The 22,620-nt window shown below is 37.1% G+C and overlaps 1 protein-coding gene across 1 annotated transcript; it reads left to right on the forward strand.

Annotated features, from left to right (window-relative positions):
* The first annotated feature begins 212 nt into the window (after positions 1–212).
* Positions 213–22,606, forward strand: LOC141899916 (sushi, von Willebrand factor type A, EGF and pentraxin domain-containing protein 1-like). Its single transcript, XM_074786535.1, has 25 exons — positions 213–403; positions 904–1,059; positions 8,711–8,893; positions 11,168–11,347; positions 13,756–13,929; positions 14,393–14,566; positions 15,914–15,998; positions 16,131–16,222; positions 16,331–16,507; positions 16,804–16,977; positions 17,549–17,848; positions 18,317–18,373; positions 18,458–18,514; positions 18,631–18,834; positions 19,055–19,258; positions 19,334–19,522; positions 19,615–19,803; positions 19,918–20,172; positions 20,253–20,429; positions 20,504–20,764; positions 20,855–21,157; positions 21,244–21,429; positions 21,505–21,693; positions 21,772–21,954; positions 22,039–22,606. The coding sequence occupies exons 1-25, from the start codon at positions 313–315 to the stop codon at positions 22,248–22,250; spliced, it is 4,452 nt and encodes a 1,483-aa protein (XP_074642636.1). The 5' UTR covers positions 213–312; the 3' UTR covers positions 22,251–22,606.
* Positions 22,607–22,620: the final 14 nt, after the last annotated feature.

Consider the following 22,620-nt stretch of genomic DNA (forward strand, 5'->3'; position numbering starts at 1 on the left):
ACGAGGACATACAATATATGATGTTTGATCTTATAAACTTAATTACAAAATTATCTTAAAATGCGGCGTCGTTTCAAAAAAGAAATCTAGTTTGAATACACAGTACTGCGAATTCTAGGAGATGGTCCCGCGTTACAGAAGAGCGGTTTTGACTTGCAGCGCTAGCTCGATATTAGTGGCGGCATTGGTATTTCAGAATTTACACACTCTCTACTGAAAACCTACGATACGCAAGATGTTTTGTTTATGCTACCATCGGTATAATACATATTAGGATGTCATTTATGGAATAAACCTTTGTTTTAAACTCACATGAACATGATGATGAACTCAATACAAACATTATGTATATTCCTGCTGTTTGCCACTCGTTTAACTCATGCTCTACAACAGGAACGATCAGGTAAGAGGAAAATCCTGATTAAATAATTAGACATTGAATCAAAACTTTGTTCTAAAACGAACAAGTTTTACAACTGATTAAAAATGCCATATAGGTATGTGTAGATGGTACGTAACAACGATTAAATACTTTTTCTTCATTTCAAACTTGAGATATACGACAAGCATAGATTAAACATTTTACACCACACTTTCTCTTCAATATCTCCGCCGCTGTCATTGAACTACTTCATTGAACGATTAAAGAACTTTCATTGAAACATACGTTCACTTCAACTTCTATCAATTCTTGACGTACATGTATAGAGATAATATCAGCAAGAATTTAATCTTCGAAATTTTGAAATATTCACAGATTCACAAAAGCGACCTCCTATACGAGCTATTAAAAGATTATTGAATGCAATTGATTCTGTTGAATTTTCTAGATTTATCAAACTATTAACAAAATGTAACTTCGGTAGAAATTGAATTATTGGCAAAATAATTCGTTTTTTGAAGAATATTACGGCGAAGATACATCTCTATGCTTTCGAGATCCAGAAGCTACATCGAAACGGGAATGTCGAAAAAAATGTGATACAGATGCTGACTGTCATGGGAAAAAGAAACGTTGTATCTGCGATGGCATTTGTGGTCTAAGCTGTGTCAATCCTTGTAAGTATCACTTACAAGCTTAGTTACGATTCCTCTTGGCTCATTTTCACGACTTGTAATGTGTAATGATTTCACATACAGTCGGAAATCATGCTATGCTAAAACCGGCCTAATGTATTTAATTTTGGATGAATCGCAAACTGTTCTAGTGTCGGAGGTTGCGGCTCCCTTGAAATATTTCTGCGACGCCTGAGGCAAGGGCGGGTTGCAAATAATTTGCTCGTTATAGATCAATTTTCAGCGTTCATTTTCTTCCCCTTGAAAATTTGTTTACCGTATAAAGCAGAGTGGAGTAAATACCCTGGATGATTGATTACGAAATACCTAATTTTAATTCCGTTTAAAAATGATTTATTTGCAAAATCATTTCGATGAAAATTTATTTTCTTTTATGAATTTTCTTTTTTTCATTACTCGTCAGTCATTCGTTATTTCTAATGGGAACCGATATAAAACATCTGGAAAGTGGTTAAATTCGAAAAAATCATAATATATCCCACGAGAATCCTTTCATACGATGCTTTCTGAACAGGATCACAAAACTGTAAATAAAATGTCATGTTTATTTGAATACGAAAACACTGCATGAAGAGCTCCATATTACATATATAATCCATGTCATGCAATACCATTCGAGTTTTCCGATATTTTTGCTATCAATGATTAATATTTAGGGAACTCTTGAAGTGGGCATACATCGGAATCTGAAGATCGACCCATTAAATTTTCGCTAAAACTCCAGCGAACCAATCTACATGTATGTATACATTTATTGAAAGTGATTGCTGTATCGGGATAAGAGACGCCTTGTGGAAGCAAAAATCTATGGAAGTGACAAAAAATAATCTCCATTAGGCAAAGTATGGTAAAATAACTGAAAATGACTCACTCTGCCGTTTTGTGGAACATTCTATCAGAAATGAAAAATTTGAAACGTATGGAATGCCGGTTAATTTTTACTTGGAGAGAAAGTGCATCAGCTAATAATAAATCATAGCAAAACAGGCGTGAAATGGAAGATATTTAGCGAATAGGTACTCACGAATACCCGTTGAGTAGATACTAATTTAAACGATGAAACAAAACGAAGTAACATAAGCTAGAACTGAAACTATTAAGCAGCTGTCTTCTCTTTACAATCAATTTCACACGGCGTTAGTTCATAACAGGTTGACAACATCAGTTGGAGAAAGGTGTGCTAGCATTGTACGTGTTTTTTCACCATCAGGCATAGTTTAGCCTAGACACACACGCAAATTAGCTTCCAATGAAGCCAGCTAATGTCATTCTTTCACGTAGGGGAATTATTTACTTAGAAGACAGATTTTTGCTTTCCTTCTCGTGGCGAATACAGAATTACCACTTAATTTCCTGTTGTTTGGCTAGTCTGCTAGCCATAATAGAATTTGTGGCCTCCAGTGTTTATGGGCAAACATACGTGTTTGGTATATATGTATAACGATTAGAACCCTCAAAGATGCGAAGAAATCGAAGATGATAATTAGATGATGATGATAATATCATTTATGATATTTCACCAAGTATGTATATACCGGTACTTCTTAGATCAGTGTTACCTATTGCAACCAATTACTGACCCATTTCAACCATGATAAAATCGAATTGTTGTCTAAATAATTCAGTACTGGGTTTTATTTAGTACATCGAAACTATGACTTCAGTCTTGGCGGTTTTGGATGGACCCTTTCACAGAGTTTTTATCATTAATGTTACAAATACTTTCTATGTATAACAACCTCACAATGAAATTCTATTTCTACGAATCAATCGATTTGTTCATACTAGTGCTTTAGAAACAGGTCGATACATCGATATTGCGAGTTCGACTTTCAATCAATAATAGAAAAAAAATCCGATTTGCCAAAACATGGCCAGTAGTAAAACATCTGGGTTGTGTCTATAACTGTCATCTCGTTTTAACATAAATATTAGCGCGCCGCAAAATTGAAATCAAATTCGTTTTTGTCAGACTGTTCATTACATGGCTGACAGAACTTGCATCAATTTGTCGTTTTGCGTGTACTCTGACTGCAACCTAGCATGAAGCCGGAAATGATTTCATAATGCCGGTAATAGCGAGATGCCCAATGGACCAGTAATGTGTGAAATAAGCGTATGCGTGCGAATCGACTTCAGAATCAGTGCCACACAATCATACTAGCAGTGACAAATGATTGATGATAATACAACCGAAGGACTTAACACCGTTTTTCTGTCGAAATGTTCAAAATGATCATTCGAAGCGATTCTAATTTCTTAACTGTGCTTTCAATAAGTTAGTATGTTATCAGTCTTCTGAATTTGTACAACGCGGGCATTCTTTTGATCAAAATATAATGCCACGCGTTCGATCGAATGAAATAGACGCATTGATATAACAATCAGTAAAATGATGATTCACCATGCAACAAATCGTCTGCATTATTCGGCATTATTCCTCTTTTCATCTTAAAAAGCAATATTTGCGCCATTTGTGCTGAAAATGGTCGTAATGAAAGCATCGATGACGAATGCCAGAGTGAAATGTACCGCCGTTACTGATGTAGCTACTGATAATAGGGTGATGATGGTTAATATTATTGGCACTGTAGACATATCTCATTATAGTAACTTCTATGAACAAACGTTTATCAATTATTGACAGTGTAAACATCAATGCAGAAGTCCTCATTTTGATGGAAAAATTCCGCCGCGATTCTGCATTTCAATTCGAAAAAATAACATAGTTAACAAATTTGTCTCTTTGTAGTTATTTGTTATTTGTGCAGTAATCAGATACAAAATAAAATCGAGAACACGAGTAAACACGTAGCTGTAGTGCTCAAATCATTAATACTAATTGATGATTAATTCTGATATATCGTGTATAGAAACCTCTGTATATATTGAACAGTACACAAGTAAATATCCGTATATAACAATAATAAATGCATATTTCATTATTCTGTGGACCGTATATTTATTTACTGACTGGTGAAGTGGAATTCAAATACTTTATGTGCGGTTGTAGCATCGACCATCTTTGATTCGTCTTCATCCTATTGTATAATTAGTTTAATTAGCTAGCCATCTGAACTTTGAGTTACTAGCGATGATTAAAGAGCGGAGTCTGTTGTTTGATAAATGATGATCTGTTAACTCTGCAGAACACGTGACCAAAGATTTTCTAGACATGATATATTAGAGGATGTGTTATTTGTAACCAATAAGTAAAACTGCTAACCAACACCGCAAATTCACAAGTATATATATTTATATATTATACGAATGAATTCACACAAGTATCCGAAATGAGTTTTTGATTCGATAGTCCTGAAGATAGGGTGCGGCCCAATAACGGATCTTATTTGCTATGTTCTACTACTTGTTGCAATAAGTCAAGTACTTTTTAAGCTCGTATGAATTGATAATGATCACGGGGTGGTTATACCAACGCTGCGAGACTCGAAAGATTCCATCAATGATTGGTAACCCGATAGTTTTTATGGCGCATCTCAGAAACCGTATTTTGGAGGTAGTGCGTGGAATATTATGCGGATGGGAAAGTGGCAGTAGAAGTGTTGAGACATGTCGTGGTTCGTCATTATATCAGACCACTGAAGTCGCCTCCAATGCGCACTCACGTGTAATACTTACATCGCCAATGTAAACTCATCAGACGTTACTGAAAATACCATTTCCTGACAGAAGATTCCGATGGACACGTTTCACGAGAGCAGAAATACGACGTGTAGCCAATGACATCAAAAACCAACTCGAAGTAAGAAGCTGACAGGGACAAGTTTGACAGACAGGATGATGTCGGCATGTCGAACGCGTTGTTATCGACTTAATGTATTCGGGTAAAGAAGTGCAACACAAAGTAATGAAATGATTCAGTACGTTACCACTATTACCAAACCCATACAATCAGGCCTATTGTTAAAACAGGGCCATTAGTTTCTGGTACCAATGGATTTTTATCTACCTATATGACCCCCTCGAAACAGTTTGAAGACATAATCAACCGAAACGGTGTCTCCTCATTTGGCACAGAATGTTATCTCTCGGGAGAAAAGTGTTTTGTGGCTCTGGCACTTCTTCTTGCGTTCTTTCTGATATGTCACCCCGCATGATTCTATTTAATGATGGTATCACCCAAAGCAAATGGCAAGACAAAATATATCAAGATTACAAGGCCTGATAACGTTCATCAATTTGCAGATGAAACGTCTTCGTAATGCCTCGAAATTGTATTAAAGATGACGAACAAGGCAGCTCTGTGTCACAGCTGAGGAATCAATAAATAAAATTATAGCGGTGATCAGTTGATGAAGCTTGATCTAAATTAGATCAGCCTCGACGTTCGTTGAGAAATACATCCGATTTCGAGGCGATTAACTTTTTAAAAATGATCAGTAATTTGCAATGTTCGCAACCACCGCATACGAGTTCCCCGAATCTATATCAGGAAGTAAAATGAGTGCACAGTCAATCACACAATGTTGCATGCTTAATTCTCAATTTTCATATTTTTCTTTCAACATTGAACACTAACAATTCCATTCCTCGATCAGACTGATCAAAATTTCAACCTTCCATTTTTGTGGTTCATTTAGCTACAATTTACTTTTCCGTTCACATCTGATGGGATGGTATATGAACAGCGGTGTGTTAGTAGTCATTGTTTCGCCTCTATACATGAATTCTCATCACGATCTGGATAAACGAACAAGGTCCGACTGTTATATATTTATAAGATCGATGTCGCGATATTCATTCCATCAAATTCATTGGCCATTATAGGTTATGTACTGAACATCCGTAGGATCAGTGGTTTACTTTATCTGATTAATCGAAAAAGTTCGTACCACGTAATTATAGTGCACAAACCTAAAGTGAAAATCTCAATTTACGATATTTTTCTGACAGTATTTCTTTTTACACGATGAAAGATGTTTCGGATATTCGCTGTTTTTTCGCGGATTTCACGTGAGCTGAAAAATCTCGAATCACATGATTGAATATTGATGAAAGCTCAAATTCGCTTGATGTAAAAAACGACATTAGTGTTTAGCGGTGTTTTTACGTGTGTTCTCAAGCCTTTAATCGGATTTGTAGAGTTTTTGTTGCATCAGTGCCGTTCCGTGCAGGCGGCTGTGTGCAGTGTAACGACTCAAATATAGCTACCCAACGGTAGTTGTGAATAGCAATATTTACCTCCACCACCGTTTCATAGACATCTCTTAATTGGACTCGTGTTCTTAGTTCACCATTTAGATTATATTTGAGTCCAAGTAAAGGGATTAGTAAAGGCTTAGTGAATTTAATTACTGGTACTGGCTTACCGAATTATTTGCAGTGCTCGGTATACATATAAAGCATTACATGCGTCTCCAAAAAACGGGATGGAGTTTCACCAACAAACTATATACAGTATGACGTATTCCAGGATAAAAAAAGATACAGATTTTTGTACACAGATGTCTCCTTACAGCAGCTCATCACACCGATTTTCAGTTCTTCCAAACACAAATGACCTGGATCTAAAATGAAGCCTATTTCACTCTTCATTAACAAAGATTCGACCATGTAAGAAAAGATTGAGGGTTGCCATTAATGTATGTTTATATACAACACATCAATCCCCTCTCGTTAACTTCCCCTGCTTATTGTATTTAATTATCAATAGTATCGACGAATAGTAGTGACGCGTATAGATCCAAACCAGAAACACGATAGCGCAACCAATTAAAGAATGCTCTCTGTCCTCGTTGGATATTGTTTTCCTCTCCATCGCAGTTTAAAGGACAAGTCAATGCTCGCAAAAATATCAAGACTAGATTATTAAATATTTCAGTGACGGCATGAGACTGCATTGTGACAAGCGCACCACATGCCTTGTGTAATCACCGTCATAAGAATATTTTTATGAAATAGTTTCTGTCAGTTGCTCTCTCGTGGAGCTGTTCATAGATATTTCAATATTTGCACTGTGTATATCGGTAGACATCTGCAGTCATGCAATCAAAGATGCAATCATCGCCAGAGATGTTAACAAGCTTCTGGTGAAAGCAATAGTCCAATCAGTATATCTGTCCATTTCTTTATCATTTCGATTCATCTTTCGTCTGAAGGCTAGAAAATCGTGACGTTTTTGCGGTGGAATTGCCCGAACAATGATATAATATAGAAAAATAAATTTTTCATCATGATATACCCACTTAAGGTGACATTGAAAGTGTGGTAACTCGAAGCATTTTTGAAACCCATAAAATCACGCAAATACCCCGCAGCGAGCCAAAGGAATTTATGAATATTCTCAGAAATAACTTGTAGGCCTATGCGTTTCCCACGCCTTTTTTTATCATTTGCTGGTGTATGTGTAAACTTTGGACAGTCAGCAGTAAATGAAGCAGAGCATGATGTCGCCTCACCTATGCTCGTCTGCGGTATCAGCTGTAAATGAGTTATCATATAACAACAATAAAATATTCATATTTCATGCGCTATAGTTTTCCTCCGACGAACATGAATTGATCATTATACTTGGGCAATTTCCATAATTTTACATTCGTAGTTCCCTCGAGAAAAATGCTTTTTGAGTTCGATGTTAAATTGTGTATTTCAAATCTCGGATGAGTAAATGTGTTAAAATTGATCCATAGAGGTTCCAGATGTCTCTTGATAGAAATAAGCGTTTTTACATTGAATAATTGTACATACATAACCGATAGTTGAATCATGAGGTGATGGTAAATACAAAATTTCGAAAAAGTGTTATACAGCTTGGACTTCAGATTTCTTGACTATCATTTAAAATTATTTATATATGGATGCACCGGACGCAACAAAATAAATGAAATATTTAAAGAAGAAATATCTTGTCCAGGGGGACGTTTATGTTGACACCGCTACGCTGCATGCATTTTCTCTCGAACATAAACATCGGGTGAAGACATCGCTTGATCTGGCAGATTGAAGAATTCCCTACACATGCATCAAAAACTCTTGAAAAGCGTTCTATTGCCTTTTTATTACAAGTCAATGTGTACACCTGCATAGGTAAATCACGGACATTAAAACATTACAACGAACAAAAACCGTTACGAAATCCTCTTGAGATAGAATACCCTGCTTGAAATTATTGACGGGAAGAGAAATGACATGAAATTCCACCTATCCATCTTTTTCAATCCATATTATACATTTTTTTTCAAATAAAAGGATAGAGAGAGGGAGAGGGAGAGGGAGAGGGAGAGGGAGAGGGAGAGGGAGAGGGAGAGGGAGAGGGAGAGGGAGAGGGAGAGGGAGAGGGAGAGGGAGAGGGAGAGGGAGAGGGATAGGGAGAGGGAGAGGGAGAGGGAGAGGGAGAGGGAGAGGGAGAGGGAGAGGGAGAGGGAGAGGGAGAGGGAGAGGGAGAGGGAGAGGGAGAGGGAGAGGGAGAGGGGGGAGAGCCATTATAGTCAAAATATACCGCACAACAGATTTTTTTCTGCCGATAAAGAGCATCAACAAAATAGGTAACAAAATATCAGAAGTTTTACTCGTAGAGCTCTGATCTAATAGAGAATAGCCGATGCTTAGTATATGCCTCATATTTTTCTTTCCATTTGATCGATCATTTACGAACATTCTTTTCATATTCTAGTGGTACGATGCGAAAGCTTAGACCAAATAAAAAATGGAAAAATTACAATAACTCCATTCAATAAGATGGGTGCAGTAGCAAAGTACTCGTGTGAACAAGGTTTTATTCTTATGGGTGGCACAGAGAGATATTGTCAAGGCGACGGAAAATGGAGTGGTAAAATGCCTTCATGCGAAGGAGACTGTGAGTATCTATTCTTGTTTCTTCTCTTATCTATTCAATCATCTAACATTAATCGTATAGATTGTAAGATTATGAAATTGCTATTACTGGTTATATATGTACAAAATTTCTATAAATCATCCCGAAATTATGCAGCGACGATACTGCAATATGAATCGTTTTAAGTGGTTATTGAAATATCTGAACGGAATAAACCGATCTTCCGGTTTTCGAAAATGTGCGCGCTCATCGGGACCAACGACTTCCTGCAAACTCTCACCATTCAGGGGGTTTTGCCTGATAAATAATGCATCACGTACATCAATGCGTTGTTATATACACACATATTTTTTTGCAAATGATTAATATTTTAGCAAATTATGGTCATCTTCTGCGAGACCAATCAGTCCAACCATTGGGTAGGGCTGATAAAGAAAGGAGGCTTTGTGAGTACAAATAACGTCAGCACAAGAAAAATGTATTGTAGATATTGCGTGATAATACGTGCCCACGTCATGTCACCTTAACGTTCACTGTAGAAATAAACACGCTGAATGATGATTATTTTGCTTCTGTGACCTTTATCAACGATTACAACTTCAAACGTAAAAGAATTCTGCCAACATAAATGGAAAACATCAAAAGGTCCAAAATGTATGTAAACATACTATAAATTATGTGTATGTCACCCGGTAGCTGTACACTGCACGCCATACTGTTGTTTTTTCACATTTTTGAGTGGAAAGTATGCAAGAACCCGTCGCAGAACGCTGCGTGGATAAAATCCAATGGTTTGAAATCCAGGCACAGCCCCCTGCCCATTATAATGATACCAAAGGGGAGGCATGTATCATGTCGTACATATTTCAGGGTGTTTCCCCCTTCTAATTCCCAAAAATATCACCGAATCAGGTAGGCCAACGCTTTGATTGTAGAAATACGACATGTTGTAAGTGAAAGGGGGTGCAATCTTGTTACTTCTGGAAAATTATGATTTGTTTATTGGGTATCGATATCGGCAACATGTCTATCTGTGTTTGTTGTACAGCTTTGAATATTGGTATCGCTTCTGAACAAATCATACATGAATACTTCAAGTCCCAGAACTTGAAATAATCGGTAAATCAATTTTGCTCACACTTGCCAACTTTTCATTAACTGCGAAACTTTGTTCGTGAGTTATGAATTTATAATTTCAAATATATTGACATTTAATTCAGAGATGATGGGAGAATTAATTATCCCATCCTCTTGAGAAATCTCATCTTTAATGTATTATGGTCTACTAGTCAAGTATGTCGCAGTTCTTACAAATATCGACTCACTTGAATACAACTGACACTTTATCCTTAACAGCCAGGCACCACTCAGATGTACTTCATATCTTTAGAGACCCTTTTTAGAAGAAAGTTACGTTCTTTTTCTTCAATCTTCGTCGTTCCGATCTGGCAGTTTTGGTCATTAATAGTTGATTTATATCGCGAGAATTTGCGTCAATCTTGGCCCTCGTGAAATACAAATCTTAACAAAATCTCACGCAACCGGATATTGGTATCTTTGAAATCTGAAATTGGAAGATAATATTTTCGAAATAGTTCGATAATTTTTTCGATGAAGTCGGGAATGCGATGACTCATCGCATATCATCAGAAGCAGGCGGGAAAGTTTCAAAGAAGTGTCTATTGGGAATTATCCTTGTCAATATGTACTGCGTTGCAGCACCAGACAACCCTTTTTTTACCAACAAATAGTCGTTAGCTTGTTGTCCATACATCCCACTGGTGACTTTCAGCAAGTGAATTCAAATCTATTGACTGGGTACCATGGGAACTTTCTGTATGAATACTAATATATTTGGCACTGATAACTGTTTCAAACTAGTCTCGACGTCTTGCTCATTTAGAAGAGATCGAAGGCTCCGCCATTAGTAGGTATAGAGGTACGGAGACACTTGTAGAATAGAGGATTTATCATAGTTCATGACTAGGCTACTAATAAACAATCAATATCTTTACACGACGATATATAGTAAACCGATATCTTTCATGGAATGTTATGAGATCAATTTGCAAATAAATGATTTTTGAAGCCATAAGTACACAACAGTGCCTTCGCAATATGTGCGCTCCCCTATCACAAAAGCCTTTGTAGTGCGGGATTATCAACCACGGTTATTCATTACAAATTGAATGCGAAAAAACTACATTTTCCGTTATAAAGAAGAATTATCAACCTCTTATATAAGATTATTTTCAAAACATAATTCAAGATATTGTTTTGGTATTGGTAATACAGATTATTGTGGACCTCCACCCGATGTACCAAACGCAATGCACGACAGCAAACAAAGTAGCAGGTACATCATTGGTACAAGACTTCACTATACGTGTAACGAAGGGTTTTACGGCGATGGTTTTCACCAGGCGATGTGTATCGGCGAAGGAAAATGGGTCGGACCAAAATTAACTTGTTTACGTAAGTAATTTTTCATTTCGTAATCATTTTCAGCACTTTTTTCCGATGAAAAAGACGTCATGCCAATTAATAAAATTCTGTCTTGAGAACATATGGACTCTAAAATGTTTACGAAACATTGATGCAATTATGAATGAATGTGAAATGATGATGTGAATCTAGCGCATGTCGAAAATGAGATTGCTTTTACCTGAGTTTTGTTTGTGTCAGATGCAAAAATGATTTATTTCCCCATATAATTAATGTGCACTTGATAAGAGAGACGTGAGTTTATGAATAGGTTGATCTGGAGAATCGAAAATTTGTCATTTTGATAAATGTATTTACTCTAATCGTGTTTTCTTGAAAGCACACCGAGTGACGACACGTGTGAAAGTGTAATGATGACAGATTTCTTAGATTCGGGGAATACGATACAAATCAAACGTCGCTGCGGTAACGTCACATCGCAACCATGTCATTTTGATTCGTTTCATTTTGTAACGCACGATAGAAAAATGTGTTTACATTTTATGTATCCCATGGGCATCTATTTCTACCAAAGATCACAAATACATTTCATGCAATTCAATTCATATTGGAATAATTGGCTGAAATGCATAACAATTTCATCACTTATCGTTTTACATTTTATATAGCGAGTGCCTTGCGAATAGATTTCTTCTCATCTATTTGTGTATATGTGTGATCAATTTCAGCCGAAGAACAAGAACCGATAGTAACAAAAGGTGAAATAAACATAATATCATACCTCGCATAAAATGCATGTTTGTCCTCTGAATGCAATTATGTCGAATTAATCAATTTACCGAAAAAATCTTTCGATGTTTTTTACTTTAAATTTTGGCGAAAAAACTGGATGTTCATCATTTTAACACGGAATGTTTCATTTCATACGCACACGATTATTTCCAATTTTGGTTCTACTCAAAAATGCACAGTTTCATTAACTTTGTCTTGGGGGATTGAAGAAGTTATATTCATGGTTGAATTCGATCATTTGACACTATCGTTACCCTTCATATATTTCGGCCTTTTGCCCGCTGTTGAGCCGAGTCGTTTGCGTATCGTCTGCATGACCAGTTCTCCGGTTTCTACACGAGATAGATCGATCATTGGTAATCCCACAGTGGTATCAGTCTGATCTTATCAATAAAACCTGATTTGGTATTGCCAGCGTACGTATCACACCAAATCAGCTCTGATGGAAACTCAGAAAAGGTTAATCAGCAAACAATGATGAATGCATTAGATGCAAATTAACCCGTTCAAGAGGACAAGGTGGACATTACATCGAATTCGAATGCCGAGAGAGAACTGATAGAATAATTACATTTGATAATCAATAGGTTTGTGGAGGTCATATGTGACTAGTGCATCAATTTCAAATTACGAATTGGAATCTCTAATGCGTTAAATTAGATTCGATATATTCCAGGTTTTGGACTTCTGTAACTACCACGTTACATCATACAATTAGTATCAAATACTACTCTGCACCACTCTATTTTATTGGTATCCTGTTATAATTGTTAGACTTAAAATAAAAACCTCATGTTTTACGAATCGGTTCCTTATCAGAAAATCTTGACTGTTTTATTTCTGTGTAGCTCAACTCATTTTCAAACACGAGGAAAGATTTAATAGGAAATTGCTTCCGTAATAACGAGCGAGTGGAGTGTTTACTTTGATAAATGGGAATTGAGAACAGTGTGACTATAAGCTTTTACATGAAAATTTCCTTCGTTCAAGACAAAAAACCGTAACTGGATATTCGTAAAATGAGGCGCTATTCAGAGTAACATATAAGTACCAAATATATAATTCGTTAATGGTTAATTAATGTTTTACGTCTTACAAAGCCATTCAGCATTTTTCTTTTTCCATGTAAACCTGCTTCAAAATCGTTCCTCGGAGAAATTTATTAAATGTACATGCGCTACTGAATGGTTTGTCTTGATGTTTCTCATTTATTTGAACATGAATGCCTTGTCAGGAAACATATATTCTCGTGGATACTTTACGGCGCCGCAAATCCCAATGGATTTATCAGTCTTTTGTATAAATCTGATATGCCCGAGCTCCATGATGAAACTATCAAAGGGCAATGGTCTATTACAAGATATTGCTTGTCACAATGTTGATCCACGTAATTTGTGCCCAAGAAAAAATCGTGATGTTTTGTTGCTTGAAAAACATGAATTTCTTTGGATGTACAGAACCACGTATAATCCCTATGATTAAGAAAATCGTCTTTTGGGATTCTGTTTTTCCGCATGACATAACTACCACGAGTGTACAGGATATTGAAAAATTTCGTCGACATTCGCTTTAGTTTATTTGCAGTGAAATGTTATTTTGAATGTATTTTTCCTCGGGACATGAGGATATGTGATTTATTTTTCTAGCCAGAAGTTGTGGACATCCCGGTGACGTTGACAACGGGCGTCGTGTAGGAGACATATTCAGTTACCCGTATCGAGTTGTCTATTTCTGTGACACCGGCTATATTATCAGTGGACATAATTTTAGAGAATGCCAAGAAAACGGAAAATGGTCTGGCAGCACACCAATTTGCAAAGGTATTCACAAAGACGCCTCTAGTGACTCATTGTCAAACCCCTTGTTAAAAGCAATTATTTGGAACGACGACTGCGTTTTTCTGTTTCGTGGGGTTACTAACTAACAGACACAACTCATCATTTCGTGGTAGTATTTAATGATCTGACGAGTCAGCCTTAATGATGTTAGTATCGTAGCTCGTGGACTTCCTATACCAAATATAATTTCTATAGAGACTTTTGTCTCCCAATTATCATTAATACCTCTTCGTTCTGATATATACATTTGCTCCGAGTAAATTACGGGAGATATAATGAATACAATGATTCTGAAACAATGAGTTCAATAATGTTTCATACTTGATGAAAACATCGTTGGCATCATAAACATTAGCCTTTCTATTAATTTGCACTCCATGTGTTGCTGTTTGGCTTTAAAATTTATTTTTGCCGATTGTTCTTACTGCTTTATATTTTCAACTAGCTATACAATGTTCAAAACCTCAGCCTCCAATTAATGGAAAAGTCGTCGGCAAACTATTTACATATAATTCGGTTATATCGTACAATTGTAACCCCGGTTATCGTTTGGTTGGAGACAAACAGCGTCGATGTACGGAGGACGGAGTGTGGGATGGAAAAGATCCATTCTGTCAATGTAAGTATCATATTTCGCATCAAAAATGTTAACTTCTAGCATTTCTCGGGGCACATTTCAGAAAAAAACCGAATTTTATTCTTTTTTCAGTCACCCGACTTTCAGATTTTTTCGTATACGAGAATGCTCTTTGATAATAACGAAATGCACACTGACCGAGGGACCTTTCTAATTTATGTTCCGGTGCACTTATATATGAGTGTGTTATGCATGTCCATCTCTACAAATGGGGATTAATGTGATACATTTGGAAGTGCGCGTAAATCGATTTTTATTATCGTGGTCCAACTTAATATTATACCAAATTGGTTTATACGTTAACTCAATCCGCATAAACCACAAAGTAGACAGCTTATTACTGACAAATACGATTATTTGACCAGTAATTGATAAGTGGATGCATGGCCAGTTGCCACTTTTTACCTCATAACCGGGAATCCTACACAGTATTTCACATAGAGAGAGGTATAAAGAATAAGTTAGACGATTCATTGATCGAATAAAAACACAATTCTTGATACGCTATGGACATTCTCTTGTAAAACTAATAAAATGATATTCTATTCGAGTTGCGTAATGGCACATTTGTGTGTCGAATATTATATCAACATGTTTGCAAGGGAACACAGTGAAATATGCTGGGTGTTGTTCCCTTTATACCCCTCTTCAAGAAATCACAATCTAGGAACAAATCAGTTCGGCAGCAAAGATAAATGAAATCTCTCCACCATCCATATAATCTCTATTAGATTATATCGTTCATGAAATTGATTAGTTAATGTTGCATCGTGACACGTCTGGCAAAATTCAGCTGATTTCCAATACGTATCCATTAAATGAGTTACGGTACTGTCGTTCACAATGTTTAACGGGAAAAACTACGACGCACAATGCTCCGATGTAACGGTGCAAACAGCTTTTAAGGGGGAAACACACATAACTGTTACCCGTTACGACTATAGAATAAATAAAATGGAAATAGTTTTAGATCAGCATAATTTCGAATTTCATATCATTTGTTGCTGTTCTCGGCAACGGCAGCGAGTCGCCTTTCTGACTACATGATGTCTTCCCTTGAGGCCCCTCCATTCCAATTTTCATTGATTGACTTTTCATAAGGAATACAAACCAAACGCAACCCTTAACTAGCGTCAGCCCTGAAACCCACATGTTGATTAACCTACAATACGGTTACATCAGTAATTTGTAATAGCGCATGCGAAGACCGCTCCCGGGAGCCAATCCAATATGTCCAGCGAATGCCCTTGTACATAGTTGATCCCGATACTAACGGTTATCAATTTGGTTTTATTTTGTCTCGAAAGCAAATATACCGTTGTTTTTCAGTAATTGAATGTCCAATCCCCGATCCACTTTGGAATGGAATCATCGAAGGTGACCAAACGACGTACGGGTCCATAATTATATTCAGGTAATTCTTTCGCAGGCGAGAATGATGTCGATCGTATACATGAAATTCGAAAAGAATTCACTTGTAATTTACAGTTGCTACAAATCAATATATTCATCGATATATTGGCGATGTATTTCTAATTATGTACAGATGTAACCCGGGGACCTTACGAGTTGGGGAATCACTATCAGCAACTTGTTTGGATAATGGGAAATGGTCACACCCAACACCGCACTGTCACCGTAAGCAAATTAACTTTAAACAATAAACATACTCTTTAGACTTTGGATCCTCGTTTGCTTGTTTATAGCCGTTTCTTAAAAAGTCATGCGTTATCATTGAATTTTCAGGACCGTGTCAAGTCCCATATATAAGTAACGGAGAAGTATTGAACTATGCGCCAGGGTCATCTGTAGAACATGGTGTACGGGTTACTTTTACATGTCGCAGAGGACATCGACTTAATGTGACTGATACGTCCTGGTGCAGCAACGGCACATGGACCGTCGTTCCGCACTGCGGACCATGTACGTTTTGGTTTAACCCCAATGGAGGTTATTAAAGTTAAATTAAACAACGATTTTTTGCACGGCAACGGAATCTATAAGACATCACGAACCACAACACAGCACATAAATTGCTTAATCTAATCACATGTATATTTGGTAGATTTCCATTAAAACAATTGTGAACATGTTTGTATCAGATAGAATTACTGACTTCTTCTATCATCTTCATATATTTACACTATATTGTACGGAGAGTTAAAATGACGCATTGGGTTGATTTTCACTCACGCAAATATCATTTTTTTTGTACGTAGCTCCTTGCAAAGAGAGGCCGCCGCTGATTCTCAACGGACTTGTTCGCTATCACAAATTACGCCATGGCCACCGGGCAAAATACAGCTGCAATACCGGTTACAAGCTGGTTGGAAGTGCAATTCTCACTTGCCAGTTCGGTAAATGGGCAGGGAACAAGCCGTACTGTGAACCATGTGAGTTATAGACTTATTCGCTTTCAATTATATAATCGCCGTGAATGGTGACATTCCTTTATTTTTACACATGAAATGTGAAGATCCATACGAGATCCTCTTGTATGAATGAAACGATGAAGTGTATGGACCATCTCATTGCTAGCACATTAAGGATCTCTGTATCATTTACTTGGCAGAGTTTCTAATCGTATAATCTTGGTTGATATAAGAATTGACTGGGGGAATCTTATTAAATTGCGGCACTATTCGTACGGCAATCGAATACTGATTGCGCTCGACTATTCCGCTGCTGCGACGCCACTGTTTCCTGTAGTTATAGCCCGTTGGCTTTAATTCAACTCATTCGCCATCAACGTCATGCGCGTCACGCGAAAGTTTCCCAATATAATTATGATTATTGTGTACTTGTCAGAAATCTGATCTAAATGCATTTATCTTTTTTTTTAACTTTTTAAATTGAAAAAATTCATTTTTGGTGTCACCGCCATTTTCCTTTATAACTTTGCACTATGAAATCCGTTATATTCTAACATAGTTCATGTCATATACGTATACAATATTTTTTCAGCATACTGCCCGTATCCAGGAACAATTGAAAATGGAAAAATACTACTTGTCGGAGTTATTGGAAAATATGAATATCGTATATATGTTGAACGTATCGGACAAGGAGAAGTTATTGAGTTCCAATGCAAGAAGGGTTACAAAAGAATCGGTCCCGCTGGTGCCACGTGTATCGATGGAGTTTGGAGTCCTGATAATCGGCCACTGTGTCAAAAAGGAAAACACCTCAGGTTAATAAGGACTTGGCAAAGAACGTGGCGCAAAGTTGGGAAGAGGAGGAAGCGAAGAAGCCTCGCGTCTAATTGTACGTATATATATACATTCATCAACTCATGCACGATATCACAATATAGTTTGTGTGTTAATTGTTCTACTGTGCGTAATGAGAAGTATGAATTTCACTTTATGATTAATTTGACTGGAAGTGTGATTAAGATAACATTTTTCCTCAAAAATAACCTTACTGAAACTTGAAATTCGGAATCGTTCCCCATCACCAACATAATTTCTACAGATAATTCATAAATTAAAAAATAATTTAACATTCAAACTAAATCGATCGTTTCAAATTGCAAAGTGCCTGCGTGAAATGCCTGTAATTATTGGGTTCGAGATGCCTTTTCTGAGGTTCCGGGAAACAGAAGCGTACAATTTCATTACGTTTGTTGTGGCCTGCAGCATTGTAATCATAAAAAATAACGTTGGAGGGCAAATCTTGTGAAAGATAAAAAACAAATCCATACGAAAACAAGAAAATCTAATTCTATTTCAGATCCGGCAATGATGTTTAATAAATACCGAGCACTGCAGGCATCGATTAATGCAAACGGTAAGATCGACACATCTTTAACCCGGAAACAATACGAATAATTTATACACTGCATGAGGTGATGGTCTCTAAAAACTTTTTCAGAAGCACAAACTCGATCATTTAATGGAAGGAAGTTGCTCTCTACTGCGGACGAAAATGGTTTGTAATAAGAAGGGAATATTTCGATTACCTACAAATCTATCTAATCATTATGTATAACATCAAATGATCCTCTGATCTATAAATTCCAGACGATTTGATTTATTTTATTGCAGTTCACTGTCCCGCTTTTGAAGAGGACGGTATGACGATAAATATAGTGACTGGTTACAAGGACTACATGCGTTATCCTGTTACTTACACACACGGAACAATACTGAAAGTAATCTGCGATGAAACTTACGATTTAGAGCCACAGTCGAATCATTTCACTTGTGTCAGCGGTGACTGGAAACCAGATATACCCCATTGCCAAGCGAGTAAGTTTACGGCTGTTACTTAGTCTTTTCGGTCGTCTCTAATTTGAGCTCAATCAATAGGAACAAAAATTGATCTTCCAAAGCCAAATTTCCTTTTTCAAATTAGACAAGAATACTTTATATTGATAAACACTGAAAAAAGGCTGCAATCTCTTCCCAGATACATTTTCTAATATTCCATATTACTAGCAGTTTCGAAGTATATATTGTATGATTCTAGGGTATTGTAAGATTCCGGACGAGTTAGATCACATGGTTATAATATCAACGCCGAACGATATCAGCGTAAAGAACAATACGAATATTCCGAACGGGTACAAAATTACGGAAACATGTCAGAAGGGATATGAATTGAATAGTAATTACGATGAGAACGCATGCGCTGATGGAAAGTGGGAACAAGAATTTCCCAGTTGTGTTCCTGGTAAATTTTCATTGGTCATCATCATTTTAAAAATTAATGGGCACAAGGCTTTCATTCCACACGTCTATTTTTCAGCGTCTTGTGAAATCCCATTACTGGAAAATGGTATATACAATGGATTTACTGACGATTTACCGAAATATACGTTTCCTCATGGGAAGAGCCTGGAGTATTCTTGTGACCCTGGATATGATACGATAACCTCCCCAAAGATCGTCTGTATTCATGGCCAATGGAAAGATAACGTCCCAGAATGTGTAAAATGTATGTATTCGAGCTATAAGCGGAGGAAAAAGAAAAATGTTGTATCAAACACGTAACCGAAACTTGCTCCAACATAAATAATTCTATTTCAGTACAGAACAACTGCAAGTTGCCAGAGGTGCAATATGCCGAATTGTCCGTACCAGATAAGCAAGTGACATTGGCACCGGGAGCCGAACTTATTATCAGTTGCAACCTAGGATTTGCAATGCTTGGAATCGGAAAGTTACGATGCAATCAAAACGGTTCATGGGATAGTTCACCGCCTACTTGTAAACCATGTAAGGAAATGGATTCTTTGTTTTAATCGTAATGGCTAACACACGCCTTTGTCTCTCTTTATTTACACGTTATACGTACATACATTATGATATTACATCTTTATCGCTTTCTAGATTGCCGAAATGCCGAGTCTGACTTTTCGAAGACAAAAAATCTTCGACCATTTTTACAAGAAAAAGTAATATATGGCATTACGGAATTGGAGTGTATGATCAGATGTCGCACTGAACTGAAATTTGATTGTCACTCCGCAGACTATTTGCATTACGAAAAAAGATGCGTTTTGGGGAAGATTTCACGACTGACAAGGCCTGACCTTTGGTTACCTGCTTTAGATTGGACAAATTTCGAGCGGGTTTGTGTACCAGGTAAGTATTCAGTTTTAAATATCTCGTCGTGGGGGAAATGAGAAAAACTCCTTTCAATTCAAGATCTGTTCTTTTTCTAGTTGGCTGCGAAAAACCGAAGTTTTTGCATAACGGAAAGATCACGGTTAAAGGTATTCCTTACATTGCCGGGACTACATTATCGTTTAAGTGCGATGAAGGATATCGACTGGAAGGAAGCTCGTCAATCCAATGTTTGAATACACGAAGATGGAGTGAAGCGATCCCTGCGTGCCAAGGTAATAACGAGGTGCTACCGACTACATCACCGTTGATTAGTGATTCAATTTATATGTTTTCCATCATATTGCAGAAACAAATAAAGCGCAAAATTCAAGTGTTCGCAATGTAAAGAACGCTTTAGCAGATTGTTTCCGTCCAGTTCCCAATGCGAATGTGGTGCTATCGTATAAAGGTGTCAAACTCGAATATATACAGCAACCGAATTTCAAACATAACACTATTCTCACCGCTAGATGTAAAAAGATCGAGTCATTTGTTCTTCCTGGCATTTCAAAAGTGACATGTTACAACGGAGTTTGGGATAGCAATCCAAACTGTGATGAAATCGGAGGCAAGTCTTTATCAACTTAACGCAGTCGCTGATACGATTAAAAATCTTTGTGAAGTTTAGTCTTATCATTTCTTTGGTGGTTTATTACAGTTGATGCTATTAAGTTGAAAATACCCAACTCATTGACCGCTACTACTGTTACTGACGATGGCTCAATTTTACTGAGACCTGGGGAAAAGTTTGCTATCGACTGTGTCTATGCGGCTGATACTGATAAACTAACCTGGATTGCCAACGATGAGGGAAACGTTGTGAAGGAGACATTTATATCTGCTGGAGAGTACAATGCCTTTCGACTTCTTATCGGGCCAGTCAGCTTTAAAGACACCGGTAGCTACTATTGCCAAGATGATAAACACAGAAGAAGCGTCAACATAAATGTCGAAGTGACAGGTGAGAATGAATAAACGAAAGTTAAATGACTGTTTTGAATGATTTCCAAGATTGCTCATGCGTTTCATTTCGTTTGTTTTTTTCAGACAAAATTGGCACATTTTGTACCGAACCAAAGAAGCCGGTTTTTGGATACATTACAGGGGACAAACCATGGCATATTGGTAGCTATATCATATACAGGTGTAGTAGAGGTTACACGATGAGAGGCAATGCTCTTGCGTATTGCTTGAATGATAAAATGTGGTCATCACCCGCTCCAAGTTGTGAAGGTAACGTTTCATAAAATATAGAAATATGGAATTTCAGCTGCTGTGGTTTTGTAAAACAATCTCATTCGTTTATAGCGACTAAATGTCATAAATCACTCATAAAAGATCGGAGCATAGCGATGATATTCAATGGAAATAGTGTCGGCAGTAGAGTGACTTTTCACTGTAAAGAACCTGGTCAGATATTACAAGGTTCGCAGGAGGCTGTTTGTAACCGCATTGGTAAATGGAGGTTCACCGGTACAAAGATGCCAATATGCAAAGGTATGCAGTCACTTTAGCGAGTTACGTTTATTCCTACTTGTTTATATGTTTGGAATATTTTTGGTTCCATTTTTCCAGCAAGAACATGTCCCACACTGTCCGTTCCACAGAATTATAATATCATAGCACTAAATCGGAGTCACAGTTATGGCGATTCGGTTTTATTCGTTTGTAAAGAAAGGAATTATGTTCTGGATGGTCCACCGGATATCACTTGTCAAATGGATGGTACCTGGTCAGCGGAAGTGCCTAAATGTATCAGTAAGTTTAATCTTTCCCTCAGATCGTGCACTGCAATAATATACACTAATGAATTAATACGATATATGTTTTTCTTTTCGCTAGTTGCGTGCGCGAATCCGGGAGCCCCGACACACGGAGCAATTGAAGCAGACCACGTCCCAAGACCTGGCAATCTCTACCCTGTGGAAACCATACTGACGTTCCGATGTCAGAAAAAATATAGACTTCCTGATTTAGTATCTCGTACCAGCAAATGCCTTCCAAATGGCCACTGGTCTCAGCTCACACCAGCCTGTGTCCCAGTATTATCATAGCAGCATCAAAGCAATCTTATGAAATAAAATGCAGTATTTTTGAAGTTCGTGACATAGTTTAGGTCAAATGCAAATTCATGCTTATTCAAAAATATCCGTAAGCGTGCAAACTATTGATAACGGACCTACAAAATGCCAGCGTTACCAACATTAAAAAAGCCAATGTTCTTCTAGAGTCTGGGTAAAATTCCCGAATAGTCCGACGGGTGTGCCCTATGCATTTATTACAACAAAAGCTTCGCGGGGATTATTCAAGCAATTTCGATCCTTGAATAGACACCCTTTTAACGTATTGTAAATAAAAATAAATCTAAAACTTGGTTCCTTTGTAAATATAGTAATTTATTCTCTATCAAGTGTAACTGTATAT

The sequence above is a fragment of the Tubulanus polymorphus genome, chromosome 2 (assembly GCF_964204645.1).
Source record: "Tubulanus polymorphus chromosome 2, tnTubPoly1.2, whole genome shotgun sequence".
NCBI lineage: Eukaryota > Metazoa > Nemertea > Palaeonemertea > Tubulaniformes > Tubulanidae > Tubulanus > Tubulanus polymorphus.

Bases quoted from the DNA above. Each gene is read 5' to 3' on its own strand.
- LOC141899916 (XM_074786535.1), top strand. From the start codon at position 313: ATGAACATGATGATGAACTCAATACAAACATTATGTATATTCCTGCTG. The intron at 16,978-17,548 runs GTGAGTTATAGA...ATATTTTTTCAG, and splicing joins CAAGCCGTACTGTGAACCAT to CATACTGCCCGTATCCAGGA. The intron at 20,173-20,252 runs GTAAGTATTCAG...TTCTTTTTCTAG, and splicing joins CGAGCGGGTTTGTGTACCAG to TTGGCTGCGAAAAACCGAAG.